We start from the raw sequence: 14,932 nt of genomic DNA, 5'->3' as shown, positions 1-14,932 counted from the left end.
CAAGTCAGACCGGCTGGGTTCACTTCCTATGGCGATGGGGGGAGACCTAGAGTCCAGGTGTGGGGGTCACAGTTACAGAGGGTTGTGGAGTGTGGGATCCTGGGTCCTAGCAGGGACAGGAATCCTGGTGGGGCTGGGGTTGAGATCCTTGGTCCTGGGTGCTGGCGGGTGCTGATGGTGGTGGTGGGGGAGGAGGTCTCTGCTGGTGTGTGTATGAGGGGTGCTGTCCAGTAGGTGTCCGAATTGGGGGGATATGGATGTGGTCCAGGGTTCTGGTGGGTATTAAGGTCTCTGTAGGGTCTGGGGTTGCCAGGTTTAGGGTTTCTGTAAGGTTCTGGATAGGGGTCTGTGTGGGGTCTTACTGGGGGTCTGGGTTGGGGAAGTGTGGGGAGGGAGGGTCCTAGCTGTGATCTGGGCGGGGTCTGTGGTTCTAGCGGGGGTCAGGTGGAAGTCTGGGCGGGGGGTTCCACGCTCCAGGAGGGATCCACGTGGGAGTCCATGGTCCTGTCTGGGGGGCCTGGGGTTCTGTTGTGGAGGTGGGCAATAGCCTAGCGGGAGTCCGCGGTCTCAATGGAGGGTCTGAGGTCCAAGGGGGCTCTTGTGGTCCGAGGGCCGGATTGGGGGTCCCGGGCAGGAGTCCAATGTCTGGGTTGGGTCCACATCTGGGTGGGGGTCCCGCAGCCAGGCAGGGGTCCCGGGGATCCGGGCGGGGTCTGTGGTCTGAGCGGGGGTCCGGGGTCAGGAGGGGTCCCAGGATCCAGGCAGGGAGGGGCCCCTGGTCCGGGCGGGGGTCCCTGGGGTCGGGGGGGTGGTCCCTGGTATCCTTGGTCTGGGTCTCTGGGGTCGGGCGGGGGTCCCTGGTATCCTTGGTCTGGGCGGGGGTCCCTGGGGTCGGGGGGGTGGTCCCTGGTATCCTTGGTCTGGGCGGGGGTCCCTGGGGTCGGGGGGGGTGTCCCTGGTATCCTTGGTCCGGGCGGGGGTCCCTGAGGTCTTCGGTCCGGGCGGGGGTCCCTGGGGTCGGAGGGGCGTCCCTGGGGTCCTCGGTCCGGGCTGGGGTCCGGGGCCCCGGCGTCAGGCAGAGTCCCGGGGTCCGGGCGGAGGTCGTCAGCCGGGAGGGGTCCGCGGTGCGGGCGGGAGTGCCTGTTCCGGGCCGGGGTCCGGGGTCCGGCGCCCCGGGTCAGGCGGCGTCCTGGGGTCCAGGCGGGGTCCGGGCGGGGTTCGGGGCGGGCGCGTGGGCGCGGGGGGCGGGCCGGCGCGGGCGCGTTTCCGCCGTCCGGCGGGGCTCTGAGTCCCGCGGGCGGCGCGGAAGCGGCGGCCGGGCAGCCATGTCGCTTTTGTCTGCGGCGCGGGCGGCCCTGCGAGTGTACGCGGTGGGCGCGGCGGTGGTCGTGGCGCAGCTGCTGCGCCGCCGCCTCCCGGGCTTCGCGGAGCCAGGTCAGCGGCCGGCGGCGGGCGGGGGCGGCGGCGCCAGGGGCGGGCGGGGGGCTCGCGGCGGCGGCGGCGCCCGGCCGGGGTCGCGCCCCTCGCTCGGCCGGGACCCCCGGGGTGGGGGGGGAGCGGGGGAGGGGCGCGGCGGGGCCCCGCGTGCCCTTGACCCCGGCCGCCGGCCATGGCGCGCCGCGCCGGGCGCTCCCGGAAGCAGGGCCGGGCGGCCGCGGGGGGGAGGGAGGTGCGCCGTCCCCACGCGCCCCTCCCCCGCTCCGCGCATCCCGGGCCGGGGTCGGGCCGGGGGTCCGCTCCCCCCGCGCACTGCGGGCCGGGGTCCTCGGGGTCCCGCGCGCCCCGCAGCCCCGCGGCCGGGGCGAAGGAGGGGGCGCTCGAGAGCCCGGCCGCGCGCAGGGTCAGGTAGGACGGGCCTCCCCGGGGTGGGTGGGGGACGCCGGGCGCGCTCGGGGGCGCGGCGAGGCCTGGAGGGAGGGGCTTCCGTTCTGGGGCACCTTGTTCCTCTGGCCCCGGCGACCTCCGCGGCGTCTCCGGTCCCAAACTCTCCGGGGACCCGTTCGCGCTCTTCACGCACGTTGGGGACCTCCGGGGAGCGGGGGGTGGCGGCGATCCGTCTGGGGCTGTGTCTGGTCGCAGCGGCGTGCTCAGGACGTAAAACGGGGGAACCTGTAGGAATCTCTGCCCTAATTTGCAGGAGATCACACTCACCCTAGGCTACGCGAGCATACATGACATTGTATTTTTAGGTGACAGATGACTACTTTCTAAAACAAAGTATTCGGTGGGAAGAGTGGTGCCGTGTCACCTTGTGGCCGGTCTCTCTACTGTGTGGTCTAAGGGGATAGATGGAGTCTCAGTTTCACCCGTGTTTCCACCCTATTGACCTGGCACCCCCAGCAGCGTCTGGGCAACACCCCTGAGACGCGGGGGTGAAAAAAAAGGCAAAGAACATGTGACTTTGGTTGTGAAAATACTTGAGAATCGCTCCACTCCCCGACGGCAGGGGCGCTGCTGGGGCCACACTTTGCAAACCTGCAGCTCCGACCAGGAGTAGATATTTTTATATGAGCTCCACCCTACCAGGCCTCCATCAAAGGGAAATACATCTTCCAGGTTTATGTGAGGTGAGCATTTGGTTTTCTGATAAGCTGGATTTCGGTATTTTTTATATAAAAAAAACCACATTGAGAGCAATCAGAAATGAACAGAGGGTAAGACCCCAGCTAGTACCTGGGGCTCGGGGGTGGGGTCCGCATAGTCACCTTTGAGATCAGGACTGGCTTGTACACAGTGAAGACGTATGGAAAGCTGTCCCAGGTTGCCCCAAATGGCCCCAGGTTGTGGAGCGCACCACTCCGAGCAGTTTTGCTTCCAGACGGGTCTGGCTGTCTCGCCTGGGAGCCCGTTTAGCCGCTCGCAGAAAAGACAAGTTGAGGATGGAATTTAGACTTGTCGGTGTTATCGCAGCAGCACCCCAAAATGCGTGCCTCGGAAACGTGTTGGAGGTGCATCCAACCTGAGGGCTTGCCCTGTGGTTTCCACCTGTTGACTGATTGAGAAAAAAAATAAAGTTGTGGAAAGGCAAACCAGCCATGAGGCCATGTGTCAGCCGAGGGCATCCTTATTCCGGCTTTTGCAGAGGGTTGTTTCATCCAAAGATGGACTTGCTGGGCTTGCTGTGTGCGAGCCACGTGGTCTGTGGGGTTAGAAATCATTTTAGGTCTGGGCGGAGGAGTGAACGAACATCCGTCCCATGTGCCAGGTGGTGGCCGGTGTCCCAAGTGGCACTGTTCCTCTGCTTTTGGACCCATTTTTTATTTGCCCCTAACTGGACTTCACCTTTGCGGGGGAGGAGACATTGAACTTTGCCCCGGTATGGAGCTAAATAAACAGTAACCAGAGGCCCCGTTCACATGGAGAGTAGCTGGGCTTTGTTGTTCTTAAACATCAGATGTTTTCTTTTTTTAAAAAAATAACTTATATAGTCTATATAAATATAAATCTATATAAAGTCTATATAAATAAAGTCTATATAAGTCTATATAAAGTCTATATAAAGTCTATATAAATCTATATAAAGTCTATATAAATAAAGTCTATATAAGTCTATATAAATATAAATATAAAATGTGCACAGTATAAAGTAGTTGATACGGAAATAGTCTCTTATTTATATATTCTAAACGGATAACGACAAAGCCCAGCGGTGATTATTGAAGTGCGTTTGGTATTGTGAAAGTTCTTTCCTAACCCACCGTGAGCGGTCAGGTCATGCCTCAGATTTACAAGTACCTTGGTTACGAGTTGGCTAATATTTGCATGTCAGATCTTCAGTATCTAGAGAATCTGTCTATAGATCGTCTCAGCGCTTTGATGAGTTGCTTGTGCACACTGCACGTATTTCATGCAGTTATATAACTTTTACTGGGACTCCTTAGATAAAATGGAGCTGTCTCACGTTTATGACTGTCGCTTTGCAGTTGTGGATGGTCCTGCACATTTTATCAGGTGGGGGACAGGCGTGTGGTGTGAGTTCACCTGGATTCTATGAAAAGGTGAAGGAAGATGCTGAAAAGGTAACCCGCCCCTGAATGTAACCTTAAAATGCGCTCTCTGTAAACAAGATCATTACAGACTCATGATTGTTGCAGGTTGTGCCTTGATAGAGACGTGTGTAAGCCAATTAAAACTTCCTGTAACAGACCCTGATTTCCAGATTCTCTATGGCGATTGTCTGTTACAAATTAAATGTCTCTGATGCATCAGTTTTGAAAGGGAGAGAAAGTCATCCAGATGTGTTTTACAGGGACGTTCTGATATCACACGGACATTTCCCTTAAGAATTCTGTTGGACATAGGAGGTAGGTCTGGAAATGGACTTCTGCTGATGGGCTGACACCCCCAAAAGATGTCAGCTGGCCCACTTATGAAGCTATTTTAGGGTGGATCCTGGTGTTCAAACTGCAGGGTTTTTTAGAAACTGATAAAGAGGACGTTATTTCTCGTTGGTGTTGTGTACATATGAACGGTTGGGGGTTGTGGATCCAGGGAGGTGAAACCACAGTTTTCATGATCTTAGGAGTTTTTGAGTCTTAAAAAAAAATAAGTACTCCCCTCCCACCCCCCCCACAAAGAGCTTTTTTTAAAATAAATTTCTAAATTTTTACTTTTCGGCTGTCCCACGCAGCATGTGGGATCCTAGTTTCCTGACCAGGGATCGAACCTGTGCCCCCTGCCTTGGAAGCGTGGAGTCTTAACCACTGGACCTCCAGGGAAGCCCCAAAGAGCTTTTGTTTGTGTGGCTTTGACTTATCCATATGGATCCTCTTCACTTACATGTTAATTAAATTTAAATTTATTTGAAATGAAAAAAAAGGTGAACAGAAATTTGAAACAGAAATTTACAACATATATTTCACTTACATGTTATTCCCAGTAACATTTTTTCCCAGTGAAAAATAACTATAATCTCCAACACAAACAAACAAAAATCAGGGAGAGTGGCCCTGTTTCTGGTTCTTGCCAGTTTCCTGAAGTACCGACTGGGAAGAATGCAGCTGGTTCTCCACTTGGTGGCTTCATCCTGTGTCTTGTGACATGTCCCTTGTGTTGGTGAAGCCGATTGGGAAGATCTGGCTGGTGTCTCTGATGTGAGAAAAGGCAGGACCTCGCCACGTCCCTCGCAGTGTCGTGGCGATGGTCCCCCCCAGAGATGCTCAGGCCGCCCTGTAAGAAGGACCCTGAGGAGAGGGTGCTTTGACAAAACCTTGATTCCTGACTCTGACGGGAGATGTAGACCTTGCCCTCCGGACAGTGGAGGGTGGCTTTGTGCAGCCGCCTTCAGCGTATGTGCTCAGAACCCTTCTACCGTGTGTCACCTCCTTGGAGGTTCTGACATCATTGGCCCGAAGGAGGTGATGCCGCAGGGGGAGGCCCTACGGGCGGTGCCCCCTTAGGTTGTCCCTGTGTCAGGGCTGCTTCCTGCTTTGTGGGCAGAAGTTTGCGCCAGGATGGCGCTGGACTCCTTCAGCCAGATCACAGCAGTAATTCATCGTCATCATCCAGGTGTAGTCGGATCTGAGAAAACTGAATTGCGTGGCCCGCGCGGGATGGGGCAGCTCATATTCCAGAGCCCAGGTGTCGTGCCCGCTGTGCAGTTCCCATCGCTTTTGGGGACCACCTTTCCCACACTCAGGTGCCCCATCCTGGCTTGGCTGTAGGATGTGCGGTTTGGGGGTTTCCTCTTTGTGAAAGTCCTGGCTGTGTCGGATCCCCTCCGCCTGTCCTGGAGACTTTGGGCCTCACCTCTGAGCAGTACATCCTTCTGCCCCATCCCTGGCTACCGACGTGCCCCTTAAGTCAGCCCCCCCAAGTGTGACCTCTCCCTGAAAGCCTCAGGTGGGCCCTTTTGACCTCAGGGCGCCCAGCACCAGGGGTCATGTTACCTCTCATAGCTTTTATAGTTTTGTTCTCATCAGCAGAGCGTGCAGGGGCGGCTGTAACAAAGTACTTAAAATCATGGAAGTTCATCCTGTCTCTTTCTGGAGACCAGAAACCCGAAGTCAAGGTGTCCCAGGGCCGCGCTCCCTCCAGAGGCTCCAGGGGAGGGTTCTTCCCGCCTCTTCCAGCTTCTGGGGGCTCCAGGCGTCCCTGGGCTTGTGGCCGCGTCCCTCCCATCTCTGCCTCCGTCTTCCCGGGGCTTCTCCTCTGTGTCTGTGTCTCTCCTCTTCTGTGTCTTAGAAGGACCTGTCATTGGACGTAGGGCCACCCTCATCCAGGAGGACCTCATCTCAGACCCTTCACTGCATCACCTCTGCAAAGACCCTGTTTCCACATAAGGTCCCATTCTTAGGTTTTGGGGGGACGTGAATTTGGGGAGGTGGGCCGCTATTCAAACCACTGTCGTCGTTACTGGGTTTTGGCTTTGAACATACGCCCCACACTCAGAAAACGCCTGGTTGGTGCACTTTGTGATTTAACCCCGAGTGCTGTACAGGGGGTTGAAAGCTTGCAGACTTAACCCATTTCAGGGGGAAGTCTGTTCCATGGACATCATTTGAGGAAATCAAATAAGTAATAAAACTAACATTCATGCTCTTAAAGCGTATCTTTTTCTCTCTGTGTCTAGGCATATGTCTGTATATTTGTTAACGATTATTAAAAGTTTCTCTTTTTTTAAAAAATTCATGCTCATGCCGAATTCGAAATTTTCTATTTCTTTTTTTTCTGTTTTTTTGGAAGATGTTAGGGGTAGGAGTTTTATTAATTAATTTATTTTTGCTGTGTTGGGTCTTCGTTTCTGTGCGAGGGCCTTCTCTAGTTGCGGCGAGCGGGGGCCACTCTTCATCGCGGTGCGCAGGCCTCTCACTATCGCGGCCTCTCTTGTGGCGGAGCACAGGCTCCAGACGCGCAGGCTCAGTAGTTGTGGCTCACGGGCCTAGTTGCTCCGCGGCATGTGGGATCTTCCCAGAACAGGGCTCGAACCCGTGTCCCCTGCATCGGCAGGCAGATTCTCAACCACTGTGCCACCGGGGAAGCCCAAAAGTTTCTCTTTTATTGAAGCATACTTGATTTACAATATTGTGTTAGCTTCAGGTGTACAGTACAGTGAGTCAATTATACATATATATTCAGATTCTTTTCCATTATAGGCCATTACAAGCTATTGAATGTAGTTCCCTGTGCTATATGGTAGGTCCTTGTTGCTTATCTATTTTATATATAGTAGTGTGTATCTGTTCATTCTAAACTCCTAATTTATCCCTCCCCACTTTTCCACTTTGGTGACCACTAGTTCGTTTTCTACGTCTGTGAGTAACAGCCAGCTTTTAAGAAAACTCAGCTGCCCTTTTGGGTGTCCTGGCCCTGATTGGCAGCTCCGGGAAGCCGAATGTGTGGGCATCACCAACAGTGGGAACCCGGGGACCTGGCCTTAAGGTCGTCTTCCCCACTGACAGCCGGGCAGTGCTGCACCACAGCTCGTAGGTGTCTCTGTGCCCAGGTGTGAGTGCCCACGGTGGGCATTTTGAGAAGTTCCAGGGATTGAGAAATCCATTATTGCCCCAATCTGGTTCCTGATGCCAGATGCACCTAGGAGAAAAATAGAGGGACGTCCCTGGTGGTCCAGTGGGTTAGACTCCACGCTCCCAATGCAGGGGGCCTGGGTTCGATCCCTGGTCGGGGAACTAGATCCCGCATGCCTCAACTAAGACCTGACGCAGCCAAGATAGATAGATAGATAGATAGATAGATGATAGACAGATAGATAGATGATAGATAGATAGATGATAGATAGATAGATTAAAAAAACAAAACAACTGGAGCATGTGCAGTGCAGAAGGTAATATTTTTAACTTTCTTTAATTGATATAAGTTAATGTGCAATATTATATAAGTTTCAGGTGTACAACGTAGTGACTCACAGTTTTTAAAGGTTATACTCCATTTATAGTCGTTATAAAATATTGGCTGTATTTCCTGTGTTGTACTATATATTCTTGTATCTTATTTATTTTATACTGAGTATTATAGTTTGTTCTTCTCAATCCCCTTCCCCTATATTGCCCCTCTCCCTTCCTTCTCCCCGCTGGTAACCAGTAATTTGTTCTGTATATCTGTGAGTTTGCTTCTTTTCTGTTATATTCACTAGTTTAAAAAAAAAATTTTTTTTTGGATTCCACAGATAACTGATACCATACAGTATTTGTGTTTCTCTGTCTGACTTATTTCATTAAACATAATAATCTCCAAGCCCATCCATGTGGCTGCAAATGGCATGATTTCATTCTTTTTTATGGCTGAGTCATATTTCACTGTATATATGCACCACATCCGCTTTATCCATCCCTCTGTCCATGGACGATGGACGTTTAGGTTGCTTCCATGTCTTGGCTGTTGTGAATAGTGGTGCTGTGAACATGGGGGTGCATGGATCTTTTTTCTAATGAGTGGTTTTGTTTCTTTCAGATAAATATCCAGGAGTGGGATTGCTGAATCATACAGCATCTCTATTTTTAGTTTTTTAAGGAACCTCCATCCTGTTCTCCATAGTGGCTGCACCAGTTTACATCCCCACCAATGGTGTAGGAGGGTTGCCTTTTCTCCACACCCTCACCAGCATTTGTTATTTGTGTTCTTTTTGATGAAACCCATTCCGCTGGGGGGTGGGGGTGGGTGTGAGGTGAGATCTCATTGTGGTCAAAAAGGCATCATTTCAAAACATAAAATTAGAAAAAGCTCGTATTTAATGCCACTCTGACAACTTGATATCCACTTGAGACACTCTGTTTTCGTCTTCTTTCATCTGATGGTGGCGTGTGGCACGCGTGCTTGCCGACCAGGTTTTCGGTTGGGGAGGTGGGTCGTCTTGGGCTGGCGGGCGCTTGGGAACGTGGCCTCCGTCTGGAGAACAAGCCCCCCTGCTTGGCGTCGGGGCTCCTGGATTTCCTAGAACAGGACAGAGTAAAGCAGCTCAGGTGAGGAAAGAGCTGTCATCAGGAGTCCAAAGACGATCCCCAAACTAACAATAAAAAAACGCGTGTCTTCGGACGCACCTGGACGGAAGAGTCGCTGGCTTGTCAGACTGGCCCCTCTGCTGTGCCAAAGCCAGGAGCCGGAGCGGCAGCCCCCGGGGACCCTCTGCGTGCGCCCTTGGTTCCGGAGCAGCCCCGCTCCCCGCCGGCCGGAGCCGGGTCTCTTCTCACGCTGTGTTTGTCTCGCTGCTTCTCGGCAGGTCGTCCCGAATGAGCGAGGCCCAGCCCGGGTGGCGCAATGGAGGGCAAGAGCCTGGAGGGCGCGCAGACCGACCTCAAGCTGGTGGCGCATCCGCGCGCCAAGAGCAAAGTGTGGCGCTACTTCGGCTTCGACACGAACGCCGAGGGCTGCATCCTGCAGTGGAAGAAGATCTACTGCCGCATCTGCATGGCCCAGATCGCCTACTCGGGCAACACCTCCAATCTGTCCTACCACCTGGAGAAGAACCACCCCGATGAGTTCTGCGAGTTTGTCAAGAGCAACACGGAGCAGATGCGCGAGGCCTTCGCCAGTGCCTTCTCCAAGCTCAAGCCCGAGGCTGCGCAGCAGAGCGCGCAGGAGCCGCCGGCTGCCAAGGCGGCGGCGGCGGTGGCGGCGGCGGTGCATGGCCACGAGGGTCGCAGGCAGCAGGAACTGACGGCCGCCGTCATGGGCCTTATCTGCGAGGGGCTCTATCCCGCGTCCATCGTGGACGAGCCCACATTCAAGGTGCTGCTGAAGACGGCCGAGCCGCGCTACGAGCTGCCCAGCCGCAAGTTCTTCTGCGGCAAGGCCATCCCCGAGCGCTACGGCGCCGTGCGCGACGCGGTCCTCAAGGAGCTGGCGGAGGCCGCGTGGTGCGGCATCTCCACCGACCTGTGGCGCAGCGAGAGCCAGAATCGGACCTACGTGACGCTGGCCGCGCACTTCCTGGGCCGCGCCGCCCCCCACGGCCTCTTCCTGGGCTCCCGCTGCCTCAAGACCTTCGAGGTGCCGGAGGACAACGCGGCCGAGACCATCACGCGCGTCCTGTACGAAGCCTTCATCGAGTGGGGCGTCAGCTCCAAGGTCTTCAGCGCCACCACGGACCGTGGCAAGGACATTGCCAAGGCCTGCTCGCTGCTGGACATCGCGGTGCAGATGCCCTGCCTGGGTCACACGTTCGACGCCGGCATCCAGCAGGCCTTCCGGCTGCCCAAGCTGGGTGCGCTGCTTGGCCGCTGCCGCAGGCTGGTGGAGTACTTCCAGCAGTCCACCGTGGCCATGTACATGCTGTACGAGAAGCAGAAGCAGCAGAACGCCGCCCACTGCATGCTGGTCAGCAACCGCGTGTCCTGGTGGGGCAGCACGCTGGCCATGCTGCAGCGCCTCAAGGAGCAGCAGTTCGCCATCGCCGGGGTCCTCCTGGAGGACAGCAACAACCACCACCTCCTGCTGGAGGCCGCCGAGTGGGCCACCATTGAGGGCCTGGTGGACCTGCTGCAGCCCTTCAAGCAGGTGGCCGACATGCTGTCCGGGTCCAAGTACCCCACCATCAGCATGGTGAAGCCCCTGCTGCACATGCTTCTCAACAGCACGCTCAACAGCAAGGAGACGGACTCCAAGGAGATCAGCATGGCCAAGGAGGTGATCGCCAAGGAGCTCGCCAAGACCTACCAGGAGACGCCCGAGATCGACATGTTCCTCAACGTGGCCACCTTCCTGGACCCGCGCTACAAGAGGCTGCCCTTCCTGTCCACCTTCGAGAGGCAGCAGGTGGAGAACAGGGTGGTGGAGGAGGCCAAGGGGCTCCTGGACAAGGCCAAGGACGGCGCCTACCGCGCGCCCGGGGACCAGCTGTACGCCCCGCCCGAGGAGCCCCCCGTGAAGAAGCCGGCGCCCTCGGCCACGCCGCCGCCCGCCAGCGTCATCCACGACATGCTGGCCGAGATCTTCTGCCCCGCGGCGGGCGTCGAGGACCAGGACGGCTGGCGCGCGCAGGTGGTGGAGGAGCTCAGCAACTTCAAGTCGCAGAAGGTGCTGGGGCTCAACGAGGACCCCCTCAGGTGGTGGTCCGACCGCTTGGCGCTCTTCCCGCTGCTGCCCAGGGTGCTGCAGAAGTACTGGTCCGTGGCTGCCACGCGCGTCTGCCCCGAGCGCCTCTTCGGCTCCTCGGCCAACGTCGTCAGCGCCAAGCGGAACCGCCTGGCCCCCGCGCACGTGCACGAGCAGATCTTCCTGTACGAGAATGCGCGCGGCGCCGCGGCCGAGCTGGAGGATGAGGACGAGGGCGAGTGGGGCCTGGGCCACGAGCAGGCGTTCCCTCTGGGCGACGCCGGCCACGCCGGCTACTTCGGCCTGAGGGACGGCAGCTTCGTGTAGCGCGGCGGGGGAGGGGGGGGAGGGCACCGTGCGTGGGCGCCTCTCGTCGGATGCTTGGCTGTCAGTACTGACCCCGCCGGTGGGCGCGCTGCCCGGGACAGAGGAAATGCACAAAACAGAGAGATGGACCTTTGGTGGGGCTTCGGGCGGCCCAGAGGACAGAGATGGGGCTTCGGGCGGCCCAGAGGACAGAGACGGCCTTTGGTTGCCCCAAAGGAGAGAGATGGGCTTCGGGTGGCCCAAAGGAGAGAGATGGGCTTTGGGTGGCCCAAAGGACAGGTGGGGGGCTTCGGGCGGCCCAGAGGACAGAGACGAGCTTTGGTTGCCCCAAAGGAGAGAGGTGGGCTTTGGTTGCCCCAAAGGAGAGAGATGGGCTTTGGGTGGCCCAGAGCTGGTGAAAATGAGCGTTTTCTCTGGAGGGGCCCCTTGCGTCGGAACGCAAGGGAAAGAAACGACTTATCAAAGCCCTAGAGGTCCGCCGATAGGGTTGCAAATGCTGAACTCCGTGACAGAAGCACGGCCGGCAGGGATGTCTTGCCTCCTAGATAATTCCATACCTGCAGCATTCGTGTTCTCTGCGAGGGACGGTTTGGGGTAAATCGGAGAAAGATTGAAACCGACGGGCAGCTGAGGATGAAACCCCTGTGTGTCCTCCACCGACACCATCCGTGGATGTTAGCCGTGGGTTGGTGAAGGAACCTATTTACACTGTCATTTACGTGGGAACCTTGCCTCTGGGTAGCCGGGGAGAGACACTCTCGCCAGACGCCCTGTTTTCAAGAGACACCAGTTTTATGTTCGGTGGAAAATGTTAACAGTGAGCCTGCAGTGCAACCGCTTATAAAAAAAAAAAAGCAGAAAAGAGGTTTTGGTTGTGGTGTGTTTTCTGCCGTGAGTCAGTCTCTTTTCTCCCCTTGCCTGAATTCACAGTCCTTGTGAGCCCTGTAGCTCGTGGGTCTTGAGGTGGGTTTTCTGTGAGTCTGATGCTTCAGAGGTCCGGTTTCCCCAGAATCTCTTTTCTTGCGATGAACCTAGAGAAGGCGGTCCCCACTCCTTGGAAACCCTGCTTTTGAATACGGAGGACCCTCTCGTGCCCACGGCCGGCTCTAGAGGGCTGATTTAGATTTGATTCCTGGAAAGGGCTCTTGCATTCTCTTTTAAACACCAATGGGGGGCGGGGGGCGTTGAGTTAAAAATAGTACCAGGGATCATTTTATTTTTGGGGGTCCTTGTGGGTTGCTTACGCCACTGCGGAAACGGGAAGGCCGTTTCTAACACTTAGAACTACTTTTATTTATTTACTTATTTTATAAATTTATTTATTTTTTTTAAATTTATTTTTGGCTGTGTTGGGTCTTCGTTGCTGCGCACGATCTTTCTCTAATTGCAGTGAGTAGGGGCTACTCTTCGTTGCGGTGCGCGGGCTTCTCATTGCAGTGGCTTCTCTTGTTGTAGAGCTCAGGCTCTAGGCGCGCAGGCTTCAGTAGTTGTGGCACATGGGCTCAGTAGTTGTGGCCCGCGGGCTGCAGAGTGCAGGCTCAGCAGCTGCGGCACACGGGGCTTAGTTGCTCCATGGCATATGGGATCTTCCCGGACCAGGGCTCGAACCCCCGTCCCCTGCATTGGCAGGTGGACTCCTAACCACTGCGCCACCAGGGAAGCCCCTATTTACTTATTTTAAACGAATTGCTTTTCTTTAAGAGGCAAAGCCCCTGGACTTCCCTGGCTGGTCCAGCGGTTAAGACTCCGTGCTCTCAGTGTAGGCGGCATGGGTTCGCTCCCTGGTCGGAGCCCTAAGATGCCACATGCTGCGCGATGTGGCCCAAAAAAGAAAACGACACCAGTCTTATCTCTGATTCCCACCTGAAAACAACCCAAGTCCGCGTGGAGGTTTTGTCGGGAGGTACGCGATTTACAAATGCCCCATCTCAGCCCTCGGCAATCTTTTCCCAGGACCCCAACATCGAGCCTCATCCCGGGGGCTTAAGGAGGGCATTTGTCCAGGTTCGTGGCTGGGGACTTCCTGTGGCTCCGGCCAAGGCAGTCTTTTATCTTGATGTCACCAGCCGTGAACGTGTTTAGGAAATCAGGCATCAGAAAGCAGCGTCACCCGCGCCGTCTCCTTGAAGGAAAGCGATAGCGTCGCTGTCTCCAGACCCTCTGCTCTGCTCTCCGGCTGGGAAAAGAGCCGCAGAGACGTACATCCCACCTCCCGGGCTGTAGTTGGCTGCTTTGCATCTGACCCCTCCCTGCCACATTTCTTAAAATCCTGGCTTTCTGTCACTCGTGAAAACTTGTGTCCCTCCAGCTAGCCGCCTCTCTGCGTTTCTCACGTTTTTTCCTAAGCCCTGGGGTTGCCGGCCCTCTTCCTGGCTTGTACTTTTCCTTATTTAACGCTGTGGAATTGGACGCTTGTTCAAGAAACCCCAGCGATAAACGGACTCCTAATTGATCGGTCTGACGTGCGTGAGTAACGCTTCACACTTGCAGGAAAGCCTCCGACCTCGAGAGAGGGCTTTATTTCTGTTTGTTTAAAGAGACTTTTCCAAGCCACGCGGAAGAAGGAGGGCCCCTGTGCTTTGTTCTGGGGTCTTTGGGAATCACGTCAAGGGTGTGATGCGTTTCTGGATCTTTTGGTATCACAGTGTGTTTACGTGAATAAAGCTGCCAGCCGGGGAAGCCTGCTACGGGAGTGGGGATTCTGCACGTTCGTTCCCTGGGCTGTCTTTGCACCGGGTGTGGGGAGGATGATTTTAAAAAGCCGAGCCTTTTGGGGTGCTGACCTCAGGCCATGTGTATCGCTAGGGCATCTGGGTTCTCTCCCATCGACTCCTTTCTCTCCCCGTTCCCTTCCTTTCTCTCCTTCCTTTTAAGAAAATGAGGTACCCCAGAAACAGACAGACTGGGAGGTCGGCGTCCGTCGTTATTTTTCTCCTTCTGCACGTTATGGGTTGCCTCTGTTCCTGGGGGCATGGGGAGGGGGATTCAAACGTAGAATTTTTCTGCACAAACATTTTGAGTTTCAACAGGCCAGTTTTCAGTCATGATAACCTGACACTTGCAGAGCGTTCTCCCTCGAACATTAAGTGGAACGTGGCCTTCAGTGTCTTAGATAAAGTATCGTTGCTGGCATCTAGAATGTCTCGTAAAAACACAGCCCCTAACCGTTAAGGATGTGTCTTATCTGGGTCGGCCCAGGACTCTGCTTCCCCAAGATGGTGTGTGTTTCACGCTCAGGTCTTGCTCTAAAGTCAGTTTCCTTTCAGAGTCCGGCTCTCATCCCGGCTCAGGGAGGCGGGCGCCTCAGTGTGTGTTTGGAGTGACCCCGGGGTCTCGGCCGCCCTCTGAGCGAAGGCCTGGGGCCCTTCACTGGCTTCTGAAAGCACCGCGGCCCTCGGACAGTTCGTCTTTCTGGTTTCCGGGTGCAGTCTGGACCAATCCCGGGCACATTGCTAGAATTCTTCTCCTTGGGAACCTGCAGCCCCGTGTGTCCCCGTCCTATAAATTGTACTGCATTAAGACCCAGCGGGGGATGTTTTGCAGCTGTTCTGGCCACCGGGGGGCTGGGTTTGCAGCTCTGCCTGGAAACACAAGCCCTTCTGTGCCTCTCACGGCT

General features: G+C 55.7%; 2 protein-coding genes across 3 annotated transcripts in view; both read left to right on the top strand.

The window, feature by feature from the left end:
• Positions 1–1,294: 1,294 nt before the first annotated feature.
• On the top strand, positions 1,295–12,442 carry ZBED1 (zinc finger BED-type containing 1). Of its 2 annotated transcripts, none has more exons than XM_049704878.1 (3): positions 1,295–1,434; positions 9,176–11,450; positions 11,481–12,177. In XM_049704878.1, the coding sequence occupies exon 2, from the start codon at positions 9,214–9,216 to the stop codon at positions 11,314–11,316; it is 2,103 nt and encodes a 700-aa protein (XP_049560835.1). In that variant the 5' UTR covers positions 1,295–1,434; positions 9,176–9,213; the 3' UTR covers positions 11,317–11,450; positions 11,481–12,177. The 2 variants fall into 2 exon arrangements, with proteins under 2 accessions (XP_049560835.1, XP_049560836.1); XM_049704879.1 differs by lacking the exon at positions 1,295–1,434 and adding an exon at positions 1,567–1,845 and having other exon boundaries at positions 11,481–12,442.
• Positions 1,299–14,932, top strand: part of DHRSX (dehydrogenase/reductase X-linked) — a 195,903-nt gene continuing 182,269 nt past the window's right edge. The window contains exon 1 of the mRNA XM_049704901.1: positions 1,299–1,434. Within this exon, the coding sequence (XP_049560858.1) occupies positions 1,326–1,434 (109 nt within the window). The 5' untranslated portion in view covers positions 1,299–1,325. The remainder of the gene's footprint in view (positions 1,435–14,932) is intronic.

Source organism: Orcinus orca, chromosome X (genome assembly GCF_937001465.1).
Source record: "Orcinus orca chromosome X, mOrcOrc1.1, whole genome shotgun sequence".
Lineage (NCBI taxonomy): Eukaryota > Metazoa > Chordata > Mammalia > Artiodactyla > Delphinidae > Orcinus > Orcinus orca.
The sequence above is the reverse complement of the archived record's forward strand: the minus strand, read 5'-3'. Positions and strand labels throughout refer to the sequence as shown.

Coding starts and splice junctions, on each gene's coding strand:
- ZBED1 (XM_049704879.1), top strand. CDS start 9,214: ATGGAGGGCAAGAGCCTGGAGGGCGCGCAGACCGACCTCAAGCTGGTG.